This window comes from Necator americanus, chromosome III (assembly GCF_031761385.1).
Source record: "Necator americanus strain Aroian chromosome III, whole genome shotgun sequence".
NCBI classification, from domain to species: domain Eukaryota; kingdom Metazoa; phylum Nematoda; class Chromadorea; order Rhabditida; family Ancylostomatidae; genus Necator; species Necator americanus.
This window is the reverse complement of record NC_087373.1, coordinates 32522904-32544642: the sequence shown is the minus strand read 5'-3', so window position 1 is coordinate 32544642 and position 21739 is coordinate 32522904. Positions and strand designations below refer to the sequence as shown.

Genomic DNA, 21739 nt, shown 5'->3' with positions numbered 1-21739 from the left:
TTAGAGGGAATTGCTAAAGCAGATCTATAATATACTACTTCTTCGGAGAGGTGTTATTATGGTTCTTTTTTTAAATAATTACATCCGAAATCGGAAATTTTTAGGCAGTTTTCCTCCATCCATCTTCCGCCATGTACGATGTCGTAGATTTCGTAGACTTGTCATTATTCGCTATCTGATCGGCCAAAATACGATCCAGAAAAGTTTCGGTTTGGTCCATTGCAATCTGAATTTGGAGTTTATTGAATGCTTGGTAATATGCTATGACTTGCCCCTGGATTTAGATCATAAATGAGTTGAAAAGCGAGTCAAAAGCGAGCAAGTTTACTATTTAAAGAGTCCAAAGCTAAAAGAGAGGAACAGAAAAGTAAAAGATTTTGAACCGCTGAGTATAACTGGATACTGGATGATCTGAGGATGTCTCAACGCTATGTCTTTCCGCTGTTCCTTGAAGAAAAAAATGCGGAAACGGATGAGGAAGAGGGAGGAGAAGCTGTTCAGGGGAAGAAGGATCTAACTGGATGATAAATTCGCATCCATTTATGGCTAACGATAGTCCTCTTGCTATGAGGAATGAGGATGGTGATAAAAATTTGCGCTTGAATTGTTCTGAGTGCGGCCACAATATCCTCCTCTAGGATGAAACGCAAAATCTATTGATATGGAGTGAAAGTTCTAACGAAAGGGAACTCATCGGATCCTATTCTTTTCTGAACGAGCTTTGCAGTTCTTGAAGAATGTGATATTAGGAATTGAAGAGCGCAAGAAGTTTTCTCGGGCTTTTGGTTCAATTCCAGTGGCAGCGTTTCAAATGTCTGTCTTTTTTTTAATTTGGTCATCAATGCTTATCTAAGCTGGAAATGCGATCCAGAAAAGTAAACAGATGCTGTGAGCTCGATTCGCTGAATTCTTAGCGTACAGGCAAAGTGAATAGGAATTACGTGCTGGATTTTCATGTCTGTGATGGACTCACCTTTTTAATTGCTGGCTTGATGATGCTCCCCATTAACGAGGTGTCCGGATTGATGATTCCATCTCTGAACTTCCCGAATGGCATAAGGAAGTAGGGTTGAACACGAGGAAATAGCGGATTGATCACCGAGAGATCCATATTCGCATCCTAGAATAAAGTTGACCTTTTAATAAATGATGAGACACATATATTCATATAATAATGAAGTGTTACAGTAAGTTTCTTTCCAAAAAAGAAAAGTTTTTTCAAGTTTAAAAAAAGAATATACATCTCTTTTTGACGAACTAAGCAAATCCATCCATATGTGATATGTGGTGGAGGATTCTGAATCCTGTAATGGATAGCTTTTCAAATGTGATTGCAAAAAAGCGGCAGGAAAGCTGAATCATGCTTGTTTAATGACATTGCACACCCAAATGCCTCTTTAGTCGCTTACAAGCAGCCTATAAAGGAACTGACTGAGTTAGGGTCTCTGAGGGCAAACATAGAGATCGGGGTGTGGATGACAAGTATGAGAGTGGTGCCGCTCAGTTCCCTCCGAATAGTCCTAAAAACGGCGTGGGAACGGCGTTTTTTTCTACAATATAAGTGGGAACGTCCCATCTTCGTGCAAGTGCTGTCTCTATGAGCGAGCGGTCAAAGATCAATGGGGTCCGCTCGGCAGCCTATTCAAGTAAATCCGTTGAATAGGCTGCTGTTGGGACCGGAGCGTTTGAAAGAGGATGCGTTCTAACGTACTTCGTAGGAAAAAATGCTCTTCCCACGCCGTTTCTCGTGACGATTAGGGGGAATCGAGCGGGGTAACATTTGTAGTCGTAATCTACGCTTCAATTTCTATATTTGCCTACAAAGACCGCAATATCGTCAGTTCCATGAGGTGCTGCTTTTAACGAAGGTTTGAAGAATTGAGGATGGGTAACTCCATCAAAAAAAAAAAAACCATAATGCTTAGTCTGCCCTTTCCGACTACCATTTACTCAGTGCTATTACACACTCTTTAAAGAGGCGTATCACGAAATTGACGTGGTGCGGAAGCCTGAGGGAGAACATAGAGTTTGGATAGTAGATTACACATAAACGAGCGTTGCTCTGCGAATCTCTCCGTAACCCTCGTAAAAAAATTAGCGTGGAAGACGAGGTTCTTTCCTACGAAATCATCTGCAATGCGCTACCTTTGTGCACGTGTCGCGTCCATCAGCGAGCGGTCGAGAGCAAATGAGGTCTCCTCAGGAGTCTGTTCAGGTAAAACCAATGAGTAGAGTGCTGAGTGGACTGGAGCCTGTACAAAGGTGCGTGTTCTAACGTGCTTCGTAGGAACTAAAACCGTTTTTAGGACGGCTATTGGGGATTCAGTGGAGCCACGCTCGTTTCTTCTCTTTAATCTACAACCTGAACTCCGCTTTTTTCCTGAGGTTTTGGTACCACTTCAATTTTGTGATACGCTGCCTTCAAAGAGAAAAACTCTAATGATCCAAATAATCTTGAAAGTAGGGTTGTCAATTTTTGTTACTTCATTCTTTTTTTTAAAGCTTGTGTTCTGTACCAAAGAGACCGAAGAAACTAACAGTCTTCTCGATCGATGGACATAGATCACTATGTGATCTATTTTTGTGATCACGATACTGATTGAATTAGTCGTTTGTTCTCGAATAAAATTGTTTCTTAAAAATTACGGAAAATAGAGAGAAACCTATGGGAGAACTTAAATTATCCATATGAAAACAAACAGAATGCATACCCCATCGGATTCATAGTGTGGAGGTGGAATAGTGTTATGAATGTAGCTGAATGGTGGTAGTAGATCACGTGGGAATTCCTCAATAGTTCTTAGAATTGAGGATGGGGTGGTGATCTGCGGCGGCAGCTGATAGGACGGCGAAATGTTACTTGCAACTGGTTGATACGATGACTGAACTGGGACTTGGTGCTGAATTTCTCTACAAAACAAACATATTCTTCCGGAAGTTCCAGATTTTAATATCCACAGGGGGAATTTGAACATTAGGACACGAACTTGTTGCCTTGCCAACGAACAAATTCAGGATCGGATGGTAGTCGTGGAATAACGAAAGTTTCCGATGTGTAAGGTTGTGAAGCAGTTTCCTGAAAGCAATAATTTGTATGGATCTGTTAGGAGAGAAAATCCATTCATTTTTTTAAATCGTTCTGAGAACAAGGAAGGATAATGTAGTCCTATGGAAGAGCATGAATCGAAAAACTGAGACGAACTGAGGTGGTCATTTTTGTAAGAGGGGTTGATACTCGCAACGAGATCGATTCTAATCTTTTCATGTGATCGGACCTGATCCAAGTAGATCACATCTGATCACCTTTCCATCAAGGAGATCATTCTTATCTGTCTCTAGTCCGAATCCTGAGGTTTTTCTCAGGTTATTGATTCATTTCTCTATTTACTACACGCAGGTGCGTGCAGAGACGAAGGAAAAAGAAAGAAAGAAAAGAATGTGTGTAAGCAGTAGGAAAGCAGAGAAGCCTAGAGGTTAGATCTGTGCACGATTTCACCCTGAGTAGCTTGAGAGAAACTTAAGATCAGGTAATACGCAGAAGCACTCTTTAAAATTTAGTTATGTGCTCGTTTTTACCCGTTGTTCTGCATTTTTTCGTCGCTTCGGGAGCTTACAGTATCAGCTCACCCCTCCCCCCTGTCAAGACAAGTGAGTTTTTTCCTCTTAAAATTGGAATTTATCCACTAACTGCATCCAGACCACATCGACCATAATATGCCATAAAAACAAGTTGCGGTGGACACATCCGTTCAGTCCATCGACCTCGTCTTCCAATCATTGGGGTGCACTGAAGGTACCGCGACGCGTCACTGAAAAGAAAGCTTTTCGTGGATTTTTTTCTTCCGAATAACTCTGTCGATGATCTGAACGTCTAGCTGTTTAAGTTGTTCGACATGAAAACGCCTTTCTAATCGTTCCTGATTACCTCGGATGAAGACATAGCAGATCATCATCATAGCTGAAAACACACTCATCACTGAGTGCACATCCAGAGATGACCGTTGACGGCAACTCAGAGAGTCCTGTGGAAGGTATCTGTAAAACGTGCTCGATTCAGTGTTCAATATGATACAGTCGAAATCCAGTTATACACTGACTAACCGGAGTTTGAGTCCATTCGAGAACATTCGTCTGTAAATCGGGCGGTGGTCGCCAGGAATGTGGACTCGTCACCCATTCGAGGCTTGGGGATGATACTGTAGGAGGAGGCGCAGTGAAATGGATTATTTCCAGATCTGGAGCTTCTGTGGCGATGTTTTGTCTAGAAAAATAAAGATCTTTTGCGAGAGTTCTTGTTATGAGCAACTTTTTTTTGAACGACAAGAAAAATTTGTAGGTTGGTCTAATATTTCTAATGGAATGGTTGGATTTCTGTGCCCATCCCGCAGAAATGTCGATTATGCAGGATCCTACTACGTTTGACAGTCTAGCAAAGAGCGTAAAGGTACCAATGGAACTAACTGTATGAGGTAAATCAAAATCCGAGAGCATCGACGCAGGTTGCATTTGAATTTTGCAGTATGCGGTCAAAAAGTGACCGAAAATACTGGATCAATTATTGTCTGTCGTCTTTTTTGCTATTAATACTCACAGAAGGCTACATCTTCATTTTTTTCACTTTCACTTCTGTACTTTCAGGAAGGAAGGCAAACATTGAGTAATTAATTGTCAATTCCAAGTGTAGAATTAGGGCGAATGTAGCGCAGTCGGTTAGAGGTTCCGCTGCCTGCGCGATCGATCGGATGTTCGAATCCGTCCTGGTGCTCACCAAGCCTTTCCTTCCTAGGTTGATAAATTGGTACCACACTTGCCTGGGAGGATAAAAACACTGAATTGACACAACGGCTAGCCACCGCAAGTCGTTGTACAGGCTAAACGCGTAAACCTCGTAAACCCCAAACGATTCTGAATTGCAGTGAACGTGGTGGGGGGAAGAGGGGTCCCAAGCGGATTAGCGGATCGACGCCACACATTTTATCCTTCATCGTTATTTTCAGAAATAGGTTCCCAGTACTTTTCGTAATTGTGAGTGTTTGTACGTGTCCTCGCTAGAAATAAACATTGATTTGTTTCTTTCTTGGTATTAGTTTTTTTCTCATAAAACGCTTAACATTTCTGCATGTTTTTTCCACATTAATGATACATTTCCTCTATGTGCTATATGTATTTGTATTATCTTGTAGTTTCACTGCTGTGATTAAAGTTTTAGTTTAAAGAAAAAAGTTTAAATTTTTTTAGTTTAAAGATTAAGGTTTTTGTGATTAAATAAGTAGCACGAAATTTCCTTGGAATAGTTGACGCTTAACCCTTTGCCCTCCAGTCTAGTTAGGGAAAATGGAACAAAAACGCATCTCCAGCACTTCGTCACAAATGCTATCCTAATCCTAATCACATAATTTATAAAGCACGGAATACAGTTATTGCAGTACTAATTATTTGTTTTAAACACCATTACTAGCTAATTTTAGCAACAAAACAAATTGTCTTTATTTTTGAAATTTCTTAAGGAAGTCTTCTTTTTTTGGAACTTTTGAAATTTTTTTGGAAGCAGTCACCCGTATGCGTTTGAGGCTTCCAAGGACAAGCAGCCTAATCCCTTTTGGTCTTGCGTCGTTTTCCCCTTTTCTTGTCTGCTTGAACGAACGACACATTCTCTTTCCTTCCCTTTCCATAATATGTGAAATAAAAAAGAAGTAAAAAAAGGTAAAAGTGCTGGCAGAAGACCGCCGGTACGAAGGGATTTTGCTTTTTTTTTCTAAATCGGAAGTGCTGAAACAAGCTAAACTACCGTGTCGCCGCTACAGCGACAGTGGATTTCAAGTACATATTTTCAATGCGGCGACAGCGGAGTGCAAAGGATCAGCTCTTATAGTTTTTGGGAAATATAGTTTTGGTCGGAGCATTTTAGCAATCAGTCACGCGATTCGGAATAACCTTGGGGTGGTTGTTTTTAAAGGCATCACCCCACGAATCTGAGGTGGTACGGATTTCAGGTGGAGTATTTGCATAGAGGGTTAGTAGATTATGGAGAGGGGGGTGATTCCGTCCATTTCTTCCTAATTGCAGTAAAAAACGGCCCGGAAGATGCGGCGTGTGCACAAGGATGGCGCGCTCCAGTCGAACTCCTTGTAGAAAAAAGTGCGCCGGAACGCCCGAAGCCGTATCTTTCGGGCCGTTTTTTACGGCAATTAGGAAGAAATGGACGGAATCACCCTCTCTCCTTTATCTACGATCCCATATACGAATACTCCATCTGAAATCCATACCACCTCAGATTCGTGGAATAATCCCTCTAAATGAAATATCCTTGGGAAAACTAGTGGTTCTAGGAATTCTTTTCTGAACGAAAGACGATATGCTTGGTAAGATGGTAGAGAACATTGAGCGTCCTCCTTTAATCTATTTCAGAGGAAATTTAATTAATTGGGACTTACCCTCTTTTCGTGCTCATTACGCCGGCCATTACAGTTTTTGCCACATCGGTGTTGATGTTGTAGCCGTAATAGTCGGTGCTGGAGCCACCTGAAACTGACCTATGAATTCAGTGTACAAAAAAAAACCCAGTAACAACTTTTCAGAGCGAAGAGCAGCGCTAGCACTGTTAAAGGCAGCGTATCAAGAAATTAATCTGGTGCGAAAGTCCCAGGGAAAAGGTAGAGTTTGAGGCGTAGATTACAGAAGCAAGCGTAGCCCCGCTCAATTTCCCCCAGTCGTCCTAAAAAAAACGGCGTGGGAACTTTGGTCCTACGAAGTACAAAGAACGCGTATCCTTATACACGCTCCAGTCCCATCAACAACCTGTTCATTGGTTCAGCTTGAATAGACCGGCGAGGTGACCTCACTGGTCTTCGGCCGCTCGCTCATGGACGCGGCGCGTGCACAAAAGTGGTGCTTAGTGCAACTGATTCCGTAGGAAAGAAAGAACGCCGTGTTTCACGTCGTTTTTTTTTACAAAGTCTTGGCGGAATAGAGCCAAGCTACGCTTTTTTCCATAAGCGTATTTTCTGAGGTTTCCTCACTACGTAAATTTTGTGCTATGCTGCTTTTGAAGGAAATGGAACCACTCTTCCTAACACATCGTAGTTATTGCGTTGAAGCGTAGTTGTTTTCAAAGGTAGCGTCCATATCCCGAGCTCAGTGTTCAGGAATTTTTCCTTTGAACATGCAAAAACTCTTCCTCTTTGGAATGTAATCCTTTCAAATTTCTTAGAAACTGTGCTCTAATGAAGAAGAAATCCCGAAACTGAGCTGAATGAACAGTGTATTAGTGTTAGCATAGTCTTAATCATTTAGTTTTCTGTTTAAAGGTGGCGAATATCAAAATTGAATTGACCATGTTGGGATCTTTCCATGAGCAGAAGGTGGTAAGAGTCTGGTTTCTAAATATGAGCGTGATCACACCAAATCAAATCTAATAATTCAGAAAAAGGCATGGGAAAGAGCAATTTGTAGTTCGGCCTCCCCAACGATGCAACTTATTACGATTAACAGAGAGAAAACTTTCCGAAACGTCTCTACAGTTTTGCGTGGGAGGGAAGGGGGAAAAGGCGTATTGAGCGATACGATCTGATGCGTATTTGAGTTATAGTAGTTGAAATGTAGAGATTGGACAACGAAAGAGCTGCCTGCGTTTTATCGCGTAGTGAGCTGCATCGTTGGGGAGACAGGATCACAAAGGGGTGTTCCGCGCACTTCTTTTTGATTTAGTAGGAGAACTTGGGCTAATATTTTTGATTTACAGCCCTAATCCTATCTAGTCGTGGGAAGATCCTGAAAAACATAGTTTGATCCATGATACGCTGCCTTTAGTGCAGTTTTCATTCAGGGAGAGTGCGAATAAAGGAGATGTGGTCCTGAGAAGACTGTGGGGAAGATTGGAATCAAGGCAACGTGCTCTAGTTGCGCTACTAGCGCTTCATGATTTCCTTCTTATTTTAATACTGCAAAATGAGAACAGAACAAGGAGTGGATACTGGTAATGGAGGAAAAAAGGTCCCACCTGTCCCACCATCTCCCGTAATATGTGTCCCAAATCGAGGATTCGTCACAGTAGATGAGGAATCTTCTACTCCTGGAGTGACTGCTTGTTCTACCGCTCTTCGCTGTTCTTCTTCTATCATTCTCTGAGTCTCTTGACGTTCCTCTTCCTCTTTTCTACGTTCTTCCTCCTCCACCTGCTTCTGACGTAATCTTTCCTTCTCCTCCTCCTCCTTACGTTGCTTTTGCTCTGCTTGTTGTCGAGCAAATTCCTCCTGTCCTTCTCTCTCTTTCTTTTGCCTTTCGGCTTCTAGTCGTTCTAGAAGTTCTTTTTCTCGTCTTTTCGCTTCCTCTTCCTGTTTTCTCTTCTCGACTATCTGTCGTTGTATTTCTTGCCTTTTCGCCTCCTCTTCCTGTTTTCTTTTTTCAACTATTTGTCGTTGTATTTCCTGTCTTTTCGCCTCCTCTTCCTGTTTTCTCTTCTCAGCCATTTGCCGTTCTATTTCCTGTTGTCTTTTCCTCTCTTTCTCTTCCATCTCTAGCTTTTCACGGGCCGCTTCCTGTCGTCTCATTTCTTCTTCCTCTTTTTTCCTTTCCGCTACTTGACGTGCTATTTCATTTTGTTTTTCTTTCTCTTTCTTTTGCATCTCTGCCTTCTGCCGTGCTTTTTCCAACTGTTTCATTCTGTCCTCTTCTTGTTTCTGTGCTGCTGCCACTCGACGTGCTATTTCTAGTTGTCGTTCCCTTTCCTTCTTTTTCGCCTCCGCTTTCTGTCGCGCTATTTCTCGCTGTCTTTTCGCTTCCTCTTCCTGTCTTCTCTTCTCAATCACTAGACGTCTCATCTCTTCTTGTCTTTGCGTCTCCTCTATATGACGTGCTATTTCGAATTGTCTCTCCCTTTCCATCTTTTCCATCTCCGCTCGTTGCCGTGCTATTTCTTCTTGCCATTCCTTTTCCTTTTCGATTCTTCGCATCTCTGCCAACTGTTGTGCGTATATTTGTTGTCTTCTCATCTCTTCTTCTTTTCTCTTCTTCTCCTCTTCCTGTCTAGCGATTTCCTCTTGCCATGCGAGTTCCTCTTTTTCTTTCTCTACCCGCTCCGCTATCAGTCGTGCTATTTCCTGTTGTCTCTGCTTTTCTGCCTCTTCTACGGCAAATGCAACGTTCCTGTTCTCTTCCTCCTCGGAATTTTCCCGTCCTCCTTGCTTCCTGAAGCTGGTCTCCGGTCCTTCAATGGTTTTCATCGAACCTCGCCGTCGTTCTTCTTCTACCTGTTCCTCAATTTTATTTATTGCCATTTGATGTGCTTCCACTATTTTTACAAGTTGTTTCAAAAATTCGTCTTCACTTATGGTTACTCCCTTGTAATTCACCACATTTTCAGCGCTTGTGGTTCGTTCCGTAGCGCTTGCAGTTGTACGGAATTCTGGATTTGAGGTGTACTCGTAGGTGTATGGATACATCGTTGTCATCTGTAACTCGCTAACTGGTATCGGTTCGGCAATCTCTGGAGTGTTTGAGGACGTCGGCGTCAATGTTCCAGCTTTTATCCCCGTCGATTGGATTTTAGGACGTTTTATGCCTGGGGAAATGGTAATCCTTCGATTTGGTGGAGTAAATGCTGGGCTATATGGTCTTGAAGAAGTTGATGCTGTTTCAGAAGCGACTAGTGGTGAAGGAGACGGATACGTTATAGTTGGTGGTAGCGGAGTGGTGGATCGGTGTATGGAATTATGTGTGGATGATGTCGAATGACTTGTAGGAGCGGGGGTTTGTTGTTTGGTTTTCGGTCGTGGCCGCTTTGGTCGCCTCGTTGAAAAGAAAAATTCTTCTGTTATTGGCGTCAATTCGGTATCGATCGGTATTCGATCCTGCAAATTTGAAAGAATCAGCATCAGAAGTCCATTAAACTGTTTTTTTTTGTCGAAAAAAAAAAATCATGCACCGAGTATTTCTGTGGTGAAACTTAGTTTGTGAAAAACAACTGAAACACTAATAAAAATTTTAAAAAATTGAGATAATGTAGTACGGAGGAAAATTTATTGAACTTACCTCATCCGACTTTCCAGATTTCCGTCGAATCGATGCTGACGGAAAAGCTGCCCTTGGCGATTCCTTGCAGACCTTAACCAGGAAAAAATTATCCAGAAGTATCGTAGTCTTCGCATATTTGGAGGTCACATACCACAAAACTGAGGATGTTGGGATCTTTCCACGAAAAAATAGGGTCAGGAGTGTGGATCACGAGTACAAGCCTCGATAACGTTCAAATCCCTTGGCTGTTTTGAAAAAAAAAGCGTGGGGATAGCATTGTCAATCGAATTCCCCAACGAGGCACCTAATAACGCTTTGCATGTGCGGGCTTAGGCAGGAGTCATGTCTCCTAGCGAGCAGGGGCGAGTGTCTGCAGCCTATTGGGTGTTTCCCCACGCTACGGACAATTCCGGTAATGGACGTGATTGCGCTCAAAATCGTTATCCACGCCCTCTACCGTAACTTTTCGTGAAAGGACCCAGAATCGTTAATGTTGTGATATGCTACCTTCGAAGCGGTCAGTCTTTTGAGAACATTTTAAAGGCATCACCCCACGAATCTGAGGTGGTGCAGATTCAGGGAGTATCGTTAAGGAGGAGACTACGGGAGGGGGATTCCGTCCATTTCTCCTAATTGCCGAAAAACGGCCCGGAAGATACTTCACTCGTTTTGGCGCACCATTTTGTACAAGAGGTTCGATTGGAGCGCGCCAGTCTTGTGCGGCGCCGCATCTTCCGGCCTTTTTACGGCAATTAGGAAGAAATGGACGGAATCACCTCCCTCTCCGTAGTCTCCCATCCCGTATACGAATACTCCACCTGAAATCTGCACCACCTCAGATTCGTGGGGTGATGCCTTTAAGTTTCTTCTGGATCATGTTTATAGCTCATAAAATTACTGTATCGCAATGTAGCGCAATATCAACGAGGTCACAAGCGAAGCACGTTAAAGGCATCACCCTACGAATCCTGGATGGTGAGGGTTTCAGGTGGGTTATGCCTATACTTAGTCGTAGATTGTGGAGAGGTGGGTGATTCCGTCCATTTCTTCCTAATTGCCGCAAAAAAACGGTCCAGAAGATGCGGCGTGTGAGCAAGGCAGGCGCGCTCCAATCGAACTCGTCGTAGAAAGCAGCGCACCGGAACGCTCGAAACCGTATCGTCCAGCCGTTTTTTTACGGCAATTACATAGAAGTGGACGGAAACACCCTCCTCTCCATAATCTACGACTCCGTTTGGGCATAACCCACCTGAAACCCGCACCACCCCAGATTCGTGGGGTAATGCCTTTAACCACAGTAAGAGGGAACACAGAAAAAGACACTAGACTTGTTTTCCATGGTAAAAATCAGCAATATATTACGGATTAGGTAAGAGTTTTGTCTGGACTCCTATTTCCGCTAACTTTCTTATAATTCACAAAAAAAGAAACGAGATTCTTATGATCCAATTAGTTGAAAACTGGCTATAAACGCAGGATTTTTCTGAATTCGCGATGAAGAAATTTGCGACTTCGGAATTTCCTTTTTCTCGTTTTATCTCGAATTCACAAATTATTGGAAATAGAATCAATACAGTACCTTAATCAACGGATCAAAAACCGCTCCGGGAACACATGGGACAATCCAGACTTTCCCGTTTGGACCACATTGGCGATATCGTGATGGTTCACCCGGTTGCACCTGTAGTCCGTATAGTGCCCGATCGCATCGTTCCTTAGTGAAGACGACATCAGTGGCGGCTGAAATTCTCATGAAAATTTTACTAAAGGTGTAGTTATTTGTATCAGGGTCCCAAAAACTGAGCAAATAGCCTCCACTATACGCCTTCACAGTCATGATTAGGTCGTAATTGGGTCCCAACTTGAAAAGTTACATCGAAAATTAAAGGGAGCATACCACGAATCTGACGTGGTGAGGGAATCCACGATAAAAGCTAGAGATGGCGTTGTAGATAACGGGATCAGGAGTGTGGTTCCGTCCACTCTTCTCTGATTGTCTTAAAAAACGGCGTGGGAAGCGCTTTATTCCCTACGAGGAACGTTAGAACGCTCCTCTATGTGCACGCGTTCTAGTTCTTTTTTTGACGCTGTTTTTTTTAAACTACGATTAGGGAAAGATGAGCGAAACCACCTCTGATCCCGCAATCTACGACCCCGTATAGAGTTTGTCCATCGGAAATCCATACCGCGTCAGATTCCGGGGATGATGCCTTTAATCTTTGTCGGTTAAATAAGGAGGATTGTTAGGTGAATCGCTTTTATTTCCTTGTCGATGAAAGAGCTGGGGGGAACGGGTTCGTAAGTACTTACGGGGGTCGAGCGCTACCGCTACTGTTGCAAACACACCCACTGACAGCACTTGACAACTTTGGGCATAGGTGCGGTGCGCAATAATAGGTAAATATTGACCATGGTTATCTCCTAACCTACCGCATAAAACCCTCATTGTCGACCACTGAGGATCCAGTTTGATTCCAGCGGTGTGGAATCATAAACCTAGTAAAATGTAAAAAAAAATGTATCCAGCTCAATTTACCGTTTACCATATCTACCTTACTGTATAAAATTTGGGCGAATAAAAAAAATCTCTGGTGAGCTCTGCTCCTTGTTTTTGTTCTATGGCAAATCTTTGGATTTTTTTGAAATAAATCAATGAATGAAGAAAATAAATAAACAATATAAATAAATAAATAAATAAAATTGATTATAACCTATTAATTTCCCTAAGAAGGAACTGTTCCTTTCCCTCTGAAGGAAACTACGGTAAACTTCTCCTGAGGCAAAGAATACCATATCGAGGTTAATACCGTATCGAAGGTACAAATTTCTCAAATGTATTGAAGTGAATCCTTTGTCTTTCTTTTGCCACTTTTCTCGGGTTTTCTTATCAAGAATGCAACAAAAACTAATACAAATTTAAACATATTATGATTTCTTCAGTTTCATTTATGTTTTAAAACATTACTCCAAGATCCTGTGCTTGCTACGTGAATGGGGATCTGAGACGGGAATTTCCCCGGATGTGCACAGCGCAAAGATCGACCTTTTTAAACTTTTGATCGTTCCCGCGCTAAAGAAGTCACGAGAACAATGATATGTGAATGATCGTCAATGCGACCTTTATTTGCACTCAAATCGAAGCGATCGTAGTTCCGTGTGAAAATTTCATAGCGCTGCGTTTTTTATCCACTATGGATAAAGGTCAGTCACTTGGAAGTCATAAGAAATAGAGAATTTACTGGAATGCTTTTTATTTGATCCTAGATTAGAGTTATATTGTATCCATAACCAATTCTTATGAAGGATAAATAAATGAAGTGTCCCTGGCGTTAATCAATCCGCTTAGGACCTGTGTTGTAAGCCAGTGTTTTTTCCTCCCAGAGAAGTTGGGTACTACTCTATCGATCCCGGAAAAATCAAAGGTATGGTTGGCGTTAGGGCGGAATTGAACCTCTGATCGATTATGCTGCAGCCATACATAGCGGAACATCTCACCGACTGCGCTACAATGCCCCATCAGTGCTTATAACGAGAATATTAACACTGAGAAGTTTCCAGAAATGCAGACGTTAGGACATTTCCGATAATTTTGATTAGTAATCTGGCAATTACCCTCCTATCGGTTGAGAACAACAAAACTTTTCCCATTAGTTAGGAGGAAGCGTCCGTAGAACAACTAGGTCTTCAATTCTTCTTCGATTCAATATTTAAAAAAAAAACAAGCACATTTTCCTAACAACTTCCCAAGAATAAGCAAGGGTTTCGACGTTTAGAAAGAAAAAAGTGCAATATCTACCTGGGGCTATTTTCCTAAATTTTCCTCAGAATTTTTGACCGTAAAATCCCTTTGCTATTTATTAGTGTTTCTGACAAAAATGTCACAAATATTCATATTAATTGTTAGAGCAGAATATGTAAAAGTGTAACAATATTCAGAGCACAAAAAGTGCGATTCAGATATCCAGATCCATAAAGTCGGAATGCTTATGTATCCGTCAAAATACTATGTCCATACTAAGGCCAGATAAGTGCAAAACTATAAGGTTTCCTTGATTTGACTAGGATACGATGACTTTAAAAGGAAATCCACGAATACACAAAATTAAATCTTAACTAAAGAACAAATAATTTACTTCTACGATGATCTTATGGGAAAAATATTGGTAGATTTAAGGAACAATAAGTTTGTTTATTATTTGCGGCTGATCTGCTACAACTACCTCAATTAGCTGCTAAACGTATCAAATCTTAGTTTTATAGGATTTTTTTGGATACCACTCGTGTAATTTCCATATGTCATGCAATATTTCTCTTATGTTCAGAAAAATAAAGAGAAAGCTCAAAAAATCCGCTCTCAAGATGTCATTCTACCCCCAATTTCTGCATTTTTCAAATTGTCACTCGATTTGCATCAGAATTTTTTTGAAAAGTATTCTACATAAATTTCAATGACAAATTTCAATGACTGTTTTTGAGCTCTTCTAAGAATTTTGAGAGTAACTTATTGACGAGAATCGATCCAGAAAACAAAATTTAAAAAAAAAAACTTGAACACGTGGCTTTTAAGTGATCATTTTCGTATAAAATCCCACGAAATCCACAGAAATTTTGACTTGACTGCTGATCTATTCTGATACGTTTGCTCATCTTCGGAAACGGGAAGTTTTTATTGATTGATTCTTGGAGATTTAATGGTTCTTTTTTTTTTTTGAAGATGAATATTCCCCTCCGGAAAATTTGTCGTGCTCAATAACGGCACTTTTTTTATAGCTAATTATTTCTTTGTCACAATTCTATTTTTTATTTATTTCTATTTTTTTTATTTCCATTCATCCCTTTAAGCACCCTAATTCTTCTGAACTTTCCCCCGATGAGGTGGACGCAAGACCCAAGTGGTTTCGTTGTCCAGGCGAATATGTCCTCGAAGAATGGAAACGCAAACAATACGTTCACTTTGAGCAATCCCGACGAGAGCACTGACCACAAGAAACGCTAAAATACATCGCAAAGATTCGTGAGAACTAACTTCAATTCACACCTTCCCCCGGAAAAAAATCATTCTGGATTCTAACAGGAGCGCTGGAATCCAGGAGAAGAAAACGAGAAAAGAAAGCCGAACAGAAACAGAACTTGACAGGGAATATTTGCATCCCCTGTCATTCACTCATTGATGGTGCGGGATTTTTTGTTTTCCCGGATTTTGTGGGAGTTACCGGATCCTCAGGGATTCTTTTTCTCTGGCTTTTGAGGATTAATTTTCTCCTGAATGGAATCGTTATTGTTCCTCGTGAGGATAGGTCAGCACGTGCTTAGAATTTCAAGAGGCGATCGTGGGAGATTTGGTTTCACATGATCACCACGTAGATGATCGCGGACCACATGGATTTGCGCTCAGCATAGGTTCATGATCCAAGATTAAGGAGATCTTAAAGAGATGTCTACACAGAAAATAAGTTTGGAAATCTTATTAAATCTAAAGTACCCCCTGGAAGTTCATTTGTGGTTCCTGAAACGATTGAAATAAAAACTAGAAAGGAAATTGATTTTGGGAAAACCAAGAAGATTTCGATGAGGATTTGCTTCCAGATAGGATGTGGCATATATTAGTTATTCATATTTATTTATTTAAAATATAAAAAAAGCTTTTTCCACATATTATGTGGGTCTATCGATTACTTAACGCAGAAATCGCCCCAACTTTGGCTACAACATTCTCCAAACGAGACCTATCTGATCAGAAAAGAAATGCTGAAGCGAAAATTTACTGTGCTTTCTGAATTTGTCGCAAAAATATACGTAGACTTTGAAAAGATGGGAATTAGTTCAAAAAATAGGGAATTTGGGAGATTTATCTTCTAAGAAAAGAGTGGAAAATTCTAAATTTTTCCCCAACAACAAATCGATTCGAATCGAACGAGTGATGTCGTCTTTTGGCAGCCATAGTTATTTTATCCAGATCCCATCTCCTTTTCCGGTTTTTTTTTGACAAATTTTCGGAGCATTTTGACGTTTACTTCTGTTTAAGGACATAATTTTCGCCGACGAAGTTTCTTTTTAAGCATCTCCCTCAATCTACACACCGTCCAAATGCAGTTTTATGACGTTTTCCAGAAATTCGAAACTACGATTCCAACAGAACAATTAGGAGCTTGACATAGAACAGAATTCTAATAGAATCCAGTAGAATATTTGAGCTTCAACGAGAAAAAAGGACTACTTCCTGGTTATCGTCTACGGCTAAATTTCTGTCCAAAGCATTCGTATATTTTCTTCCTGTTTTGTTCCGGGTCCTCTCATTCACCTTATACTCTCATTTACCTAAAACCCCTGAAGGGTTGAGCGAAAAAAATTCCATAAATAAGTAAATAAGTAGACAAACAATTAAATAATATTTAATAAATAATGTGAATAAGAAATGTCCTAACAAAACACAATATCCCCTATAGAATCCCAATAGAATACGTGGGTTTCAATGATTATAAGGATTACTTCTTGTTTGTCGTTTGTCGCGAAATTTCAAATATCTCAAGATTTTCAAAAGACTCCCTTGAAGGATTCTTTCACTCGTACAAAAATCCAGAAAACCCAAGCATTTCATTGAAAACAAAGAATGGAACCAGCGCAATGTTTTCAATAGGACAATAGGACAGTTTGAGAGCTGTCACTCAAAATTTGCAGGTGTTTGGGAATAATGGGAAGTGAAACTCGCCTCTATTCAATAATGACATGAATAGTACAAATATGTATAGAAATCGCATTCCGTTACGACATAAATGAATGACGCGAAGATTCTGAAATTCTCCAGAAGTATAAACCGATGAAAAATTCGAAAATTCTTGGATAAAAAAAGATTTTTATTGGGAGTTGATATGATTTGTAAAATAGCGGAGACGGAGATATATGGGAACAATAGAAAAACAGATGTGTCAATGGAGTTTTTAAGACCGTCGTGACAGTTTAGCGGCAATAACGCAACGAAATCGCAGCAATTTATCAAGCACATCAAAATTTAAAGCGTGTGAACCAAAGAAAAATCGGAGAAACATGTGCGTAGAAGTGGCAACGTCAACGGAAAATAAGTGTTTGTAGGCATAGGCGCCGAAGAATTTCTTCCGAGTTTGTGCACTTGACGAGATGTTCGCCGCCACAGTGGTCTGCGTCCGTCGGTCCGTCCGTCCGTCCGTCCGTCCCACCATACGTCGTTGAGGGAGGTCCAGCCGGGCAGCGGTCAACAAATCATCGACGACTGCCACACATGTGTCAGCGCCGATTTGCGGTCAATTCCCGCGTTTGAAGAGAAAAAAGAAAAGAAATGAAATGAGATGTGAAGAAAATTTGATATTTGTGGTTTGAATACACTGTAAATAATCCATCCGGTTCTTTCGGAAACCAGGTTGCTGGAAATTTTGAACGGAATGGATACATAGATAGATATGAAACAACGGGAATGGTGGAGCATTCCCATGCCTGATCCTATAAGCACAGCATTCAGTAACCTTCTCGATAGTGAATTACAAAAAAAAAATCCGAAAAAATGGGTTGAGGATACTGTAACTTATTTAGGGATGATTTTAAAGGATTTTAAAGTCCTTCGAAGACATTAAAGCTGAGATTGTCACGATTTTGCAGTCTAACGGGTAATATCACATGGCTAAGACTGAAAGTAATGAAAATAAATAATAAATAATAATAAATAATAATAAATAATAAATGAAATAATAAAACAATAATAAGAATAATGAAATAGACTAAAATAAATAATGCGATGAGTTGATGGAGGATGAATCCATTCTCCATCAACTCATCGCAGGAAGTTGTCTGTGTCCTTGTAACCTTTCATGGATAAAAATGGAAAAAAAATGAATGAAAATAAAAATGAATAAAAATGAATTTATGGATAAAAATGTACGGATTTTTTTATGGACAAAAAGAATTCGTGAGCACGCATTTTTTTGTCTTAAAAATGTAAGTAAAAATAAAACCACTTAATAAAGAATTGCCTGCGGCCCTACGGGACTGCCGTCGGAAGTTTTCTGATTTGATTGTTTGTGGATTTTTTACCACTTAAAAAGTGTTTCAATTGGACAAAATGGAGCATTTCAGAGCCTTTTTGTTTTTCGCATTTGATCGAGACGATAAGGTCATTGAAGCAGAGATCGATGCTGTACAACCTTCCTATTTCAAAAACGGAAATTTTAACCGCAGAAGCGCAAAAATCTGTGGACTAATTACTGTAGGTTGGTAAAAAAAATTCGTTTCTTCCCATTTTTCTTTTCAAAAGTTAGAAAAAAAACTATTGAAAAGTGGTCAATAGCATGTTTTCCGTTGTTGTTCCCTCTATCATTCGTAACGTTTTCCAGCATCCATCACAAATTAAACACCTAACGGTTAATAAATCAACGGGATGACCATCATTATTAAGAAACTATGGATTTGTAAAGGATTTGCGTGAGTAAAGAAAAAAATAAATACTCAGTAATTTCCTCATGGTAATTTTCTTCCAATGACACGCACTACAGTATTCTCTTGTGAACACATGGACAAGTATGCTCCTATACCTCAAAGTTGTATGGAGACGTTATTGTGTGTTTTGAAGAATTTCCTGCATCACCTGAAATGTGTTCAGAAATCGGGAACGAGTTCTGAAGTTCCATAGCACAGTAAGGCTGTGTCTCGCTGATTCTGCTCTTCTTCTTCCTTTCCTACGATTTATTTTACGTCGAGAAAACTGTTCAAAGTTCCCATTAGTAACTATTACTTGATGTGAAAACAACAACAACAACAACAAACTGTTCTGCACTTATGGTAATGCTAAAAACAAACCAAAAATTCCGGACAATTCGTGCTTTATACCTTTCCCTCAGTTGCTCTTAAATTGTGAGAGTATAGTTTAATTTTACTTTCTTTTTTTTGTTTATCTATCTCTTTTTCATAAGGGCTTTTTCTTTCTCATTTTTCTTTTTTTTTGGCGCATACTTGTTACGTTATTAGTTACTAAAATTTGGGGAATCCTGCATCGTTGCATAATTACGGTGTAATTAAGTAGTTGCAGTTGCATTTTCGTATTCGATTAATTTTGTTTGGAACCTAGTACTAACGAGGATGATAGCATTCTTTTTTCTTTTTCTGCAGATTTGCGTGCAATAACTCTAATAGCATCTGAAAGAGGTGGGTAGGTAGCGCAGTCGGTGGGAGGTTCGGCTATGAATACACGATCGATGGTTTGAAATTGTCCTATTGCCAAACAAGCATTTCATCCCTCGGGGTAAGAGGTTCTGCTGTGATGTCGATGATTCGAAACCGCTTCGGAGCCACAATCAAGCATCGGATTCATCCGGAGCCAATAAATTGGTACCGAACTTGTCTGGGAGATAAAAAACTTGACTCGGGACATCGGCTTGCTTTCGTAGATCATTTCAAGGCGCCACACACGTTCATAAAACTCAAAAGATTCCGAATTGTTATGTTACGCCGTGCATGTTATTCTTTGAGGAATCTGTGGAGCAAAACCTAAGAGCTCTTAGAGAAGTCAAAAGCTACAGCTAGTCAACGGAACAGAAATGAAATCTTCACGAAATAAGACTCTACAGTAGCCCTAGGAGCAATACATACCATAAAACTAAAGCAAAAGGACTTTACTATGACTAAGTAGTCCTATACGTGCACTATTGTACTATACATACGTGAACCGTTCACGCTTGGACCCGTCTTCCTCATTTTGTTTTTCCCCGCAATTCAACGCAACGCAAGGATTTAACTTATTTTAAGGATTGGGTGTATACAGGTTCACAGCTCATAGCTCTAACAACATTCATATTTTGTGCTCATGAGGTTTTTCGGCACAAATCTTACTTACCCAACTTTCCGGCTCTACTGCTGTCTTCACATGCCAATAATAAAACCTAAAATATCAAATAAAATTCACAGAAAAAAAAACAGATTGGAGTGGGAATCGCCCTAACTGAAAATTAGCGCGCGGTTCTAATGAATTTCCGCACTAAATAGCCATGGTGTCTAAGAATTAACAAAAAAACGGAAGAAGAAGATATGTCGGTTCCTTGGAACACCATCTCCCCATCGTCTTCAACTGTTTCTGAAATTGTTGAAATGACCATAGGTGAGTTAAAATTGGTTTAAAAAATGTAACGTTCCCTTTGAATGGGAGGATCCGTAAAATGTCCAGATGTCCTTCGTTTTTGTTTCACTGGAGAACGGTGGTAACACAAATTCGAAATTGAGATTTTACTTAAAGGCATCATTCCACGAATCTGAGGGGGTACAGATTTCAGGTGGAGTATTCGTGTACGATCGTAGATCAAGGGGAATGTGGTGATTCCGTCCATTTCTCCCTAATTACCGTAGAAAATGGCCCGGAAGATACGGCTTCGAGCGTTCCGGCACACTATTTTCTACAAGCAGTTCGACAGGAGCGCGCCGGAATGCTTGAAGCCGTATCTTCCGGGCCGTTTTTTTTTACGGCAATTAGGAAGAAATGGACGGAATCACCCCTCTCTAAGTAATCTACGACCCCGAATGCAAAGATCCTAAAATTCCAGACCTTGAAATTCGGTTCCACTCGAGAATGTAACCGATTGGAAAATGAGATTTTATTTAATTTAGAGAACCTCACTTAATGTCGAAGAAAGAAACCGTCAAACAAATGAACAATCAATAAAAATGGGTAATGATAATGATAAAATGATGAATGTAAATAAATTTAAAAATTGCAGAAATTCTACTGGTAGAATCAGGACGAGTGTAGCGTAGTCGGTAAGAGGTCCGCTGTGACCGGAAGGTCGATGGTTCGAAACCGCCATTAATTATACAAGGACTAGTCATAATACAAGGTACTTAAGGTGCGTTCGTAGACCTCAAACGATTCTGAATTGAAGTGAACGTGGTGGCGGATCCCAAGTGGATTGATACGCCCTAAGACTGTAGATTTTCGACACTGGTAGGGTCATCAAATCTTGAGGTTACTGATAATTTAAAAATTTGTATTCCAAATTAAAACAAACTAAAATTAAGGTGGAATATTAGATAAAGAGTTGTTAAATTAAAAGTTCAAATAATTTCTTTTTACAAATGTCTGTAGGATATATACGTACGCTGTTTGTTATTCCTGACTTCTGCATGTTTGGAACTGTGTGTTTGGTTGTGATTCTGTGCTCTAATGATTTCCACATAGTTAATAAAAACAGTGAATGTTTGGAATTCGTTCTTTGTTTTTGAAAGTCGATCTTTTTTCCTTTTTGTTCGTTATACTTTGTAATATTTCGCTAATGTATATTATTATGTGGGGCGGGTGTGGTGTAGCGGTTACAGGTTCCGCTTCTTGCACGATCGATCGGAGGTTCGAATCCGCGCTAGTGCTCACCAAGCCTTTCATCCCTCCCAGGGTTGATAATTGGTACCAGACTTGCCTGGGAGGATAAAAACACTGACTTGACACATCGGCCAGCCCCCCGCAAGTCATTCTATAGGCCAGTTACACGTTGGTAAACCTCAAACGATTTTGAATTGAAGTGAACGTGTGGGCGGATCCCAAGCGGATTGATTAACGCCAGGAACTTTATAATCTGTCCTTATTATGTATGTAGGTATAGTGGCCGTAATCGGAAATTCGGGAGTAAGGTGGTGAAAAAAAACCTGAGGACACTCTGCATGGATAGCCAGTTCAGGCGAAACATAAGGCTCCGCAGGATGGACGTATGGAATATCTATTCTA

At 40.4% G+C, this 21739-nt stretch overlaps 1 protein-coding gene across 2 annotated transcripts; it reads right to left on the bottom strand.

The window, feature by feature from the left end:
* Positions 1 to 100: 100 nt before the first annotated feature.
* Positions 101 to 16769, bottom strand: RB195_011703 (uncharacterized protein; the record flags this gene model as incomplete). Of its 2 annotated transcripts, none has more annotated exons than XM_064193232.1 (12): positions 101 to 226; positions 974 to 1120; positions 2712 to 2910; positions 2988 to 3076; positions 3689 to 3809; positions 3926 to 4035; positions 4102 to 4261; positions 6435 to 6522; positions 8000 to 9848; positions 10030 to 10101; positions 11591 to 11751; positions 16721 to 16769. In XM_064193232.1, 12 exons carry the CDS (start codon positions 16767 to 16769, stop codon positions 101 to 103), a joined length of 3171 nt encoding a protein of 1056 aa, XP_064050815.1. The 2 variants fall into 2 exon arrangements, with proteins under 2 accessions (XP_064050815.1, XP_064050816.1); XM_064193233.1 differs by having other exon boundaries at positions 16721 to 16739.
* Between the last annotated feature and the right edge of the window lie 4970 nt (positions 16770 to 21739).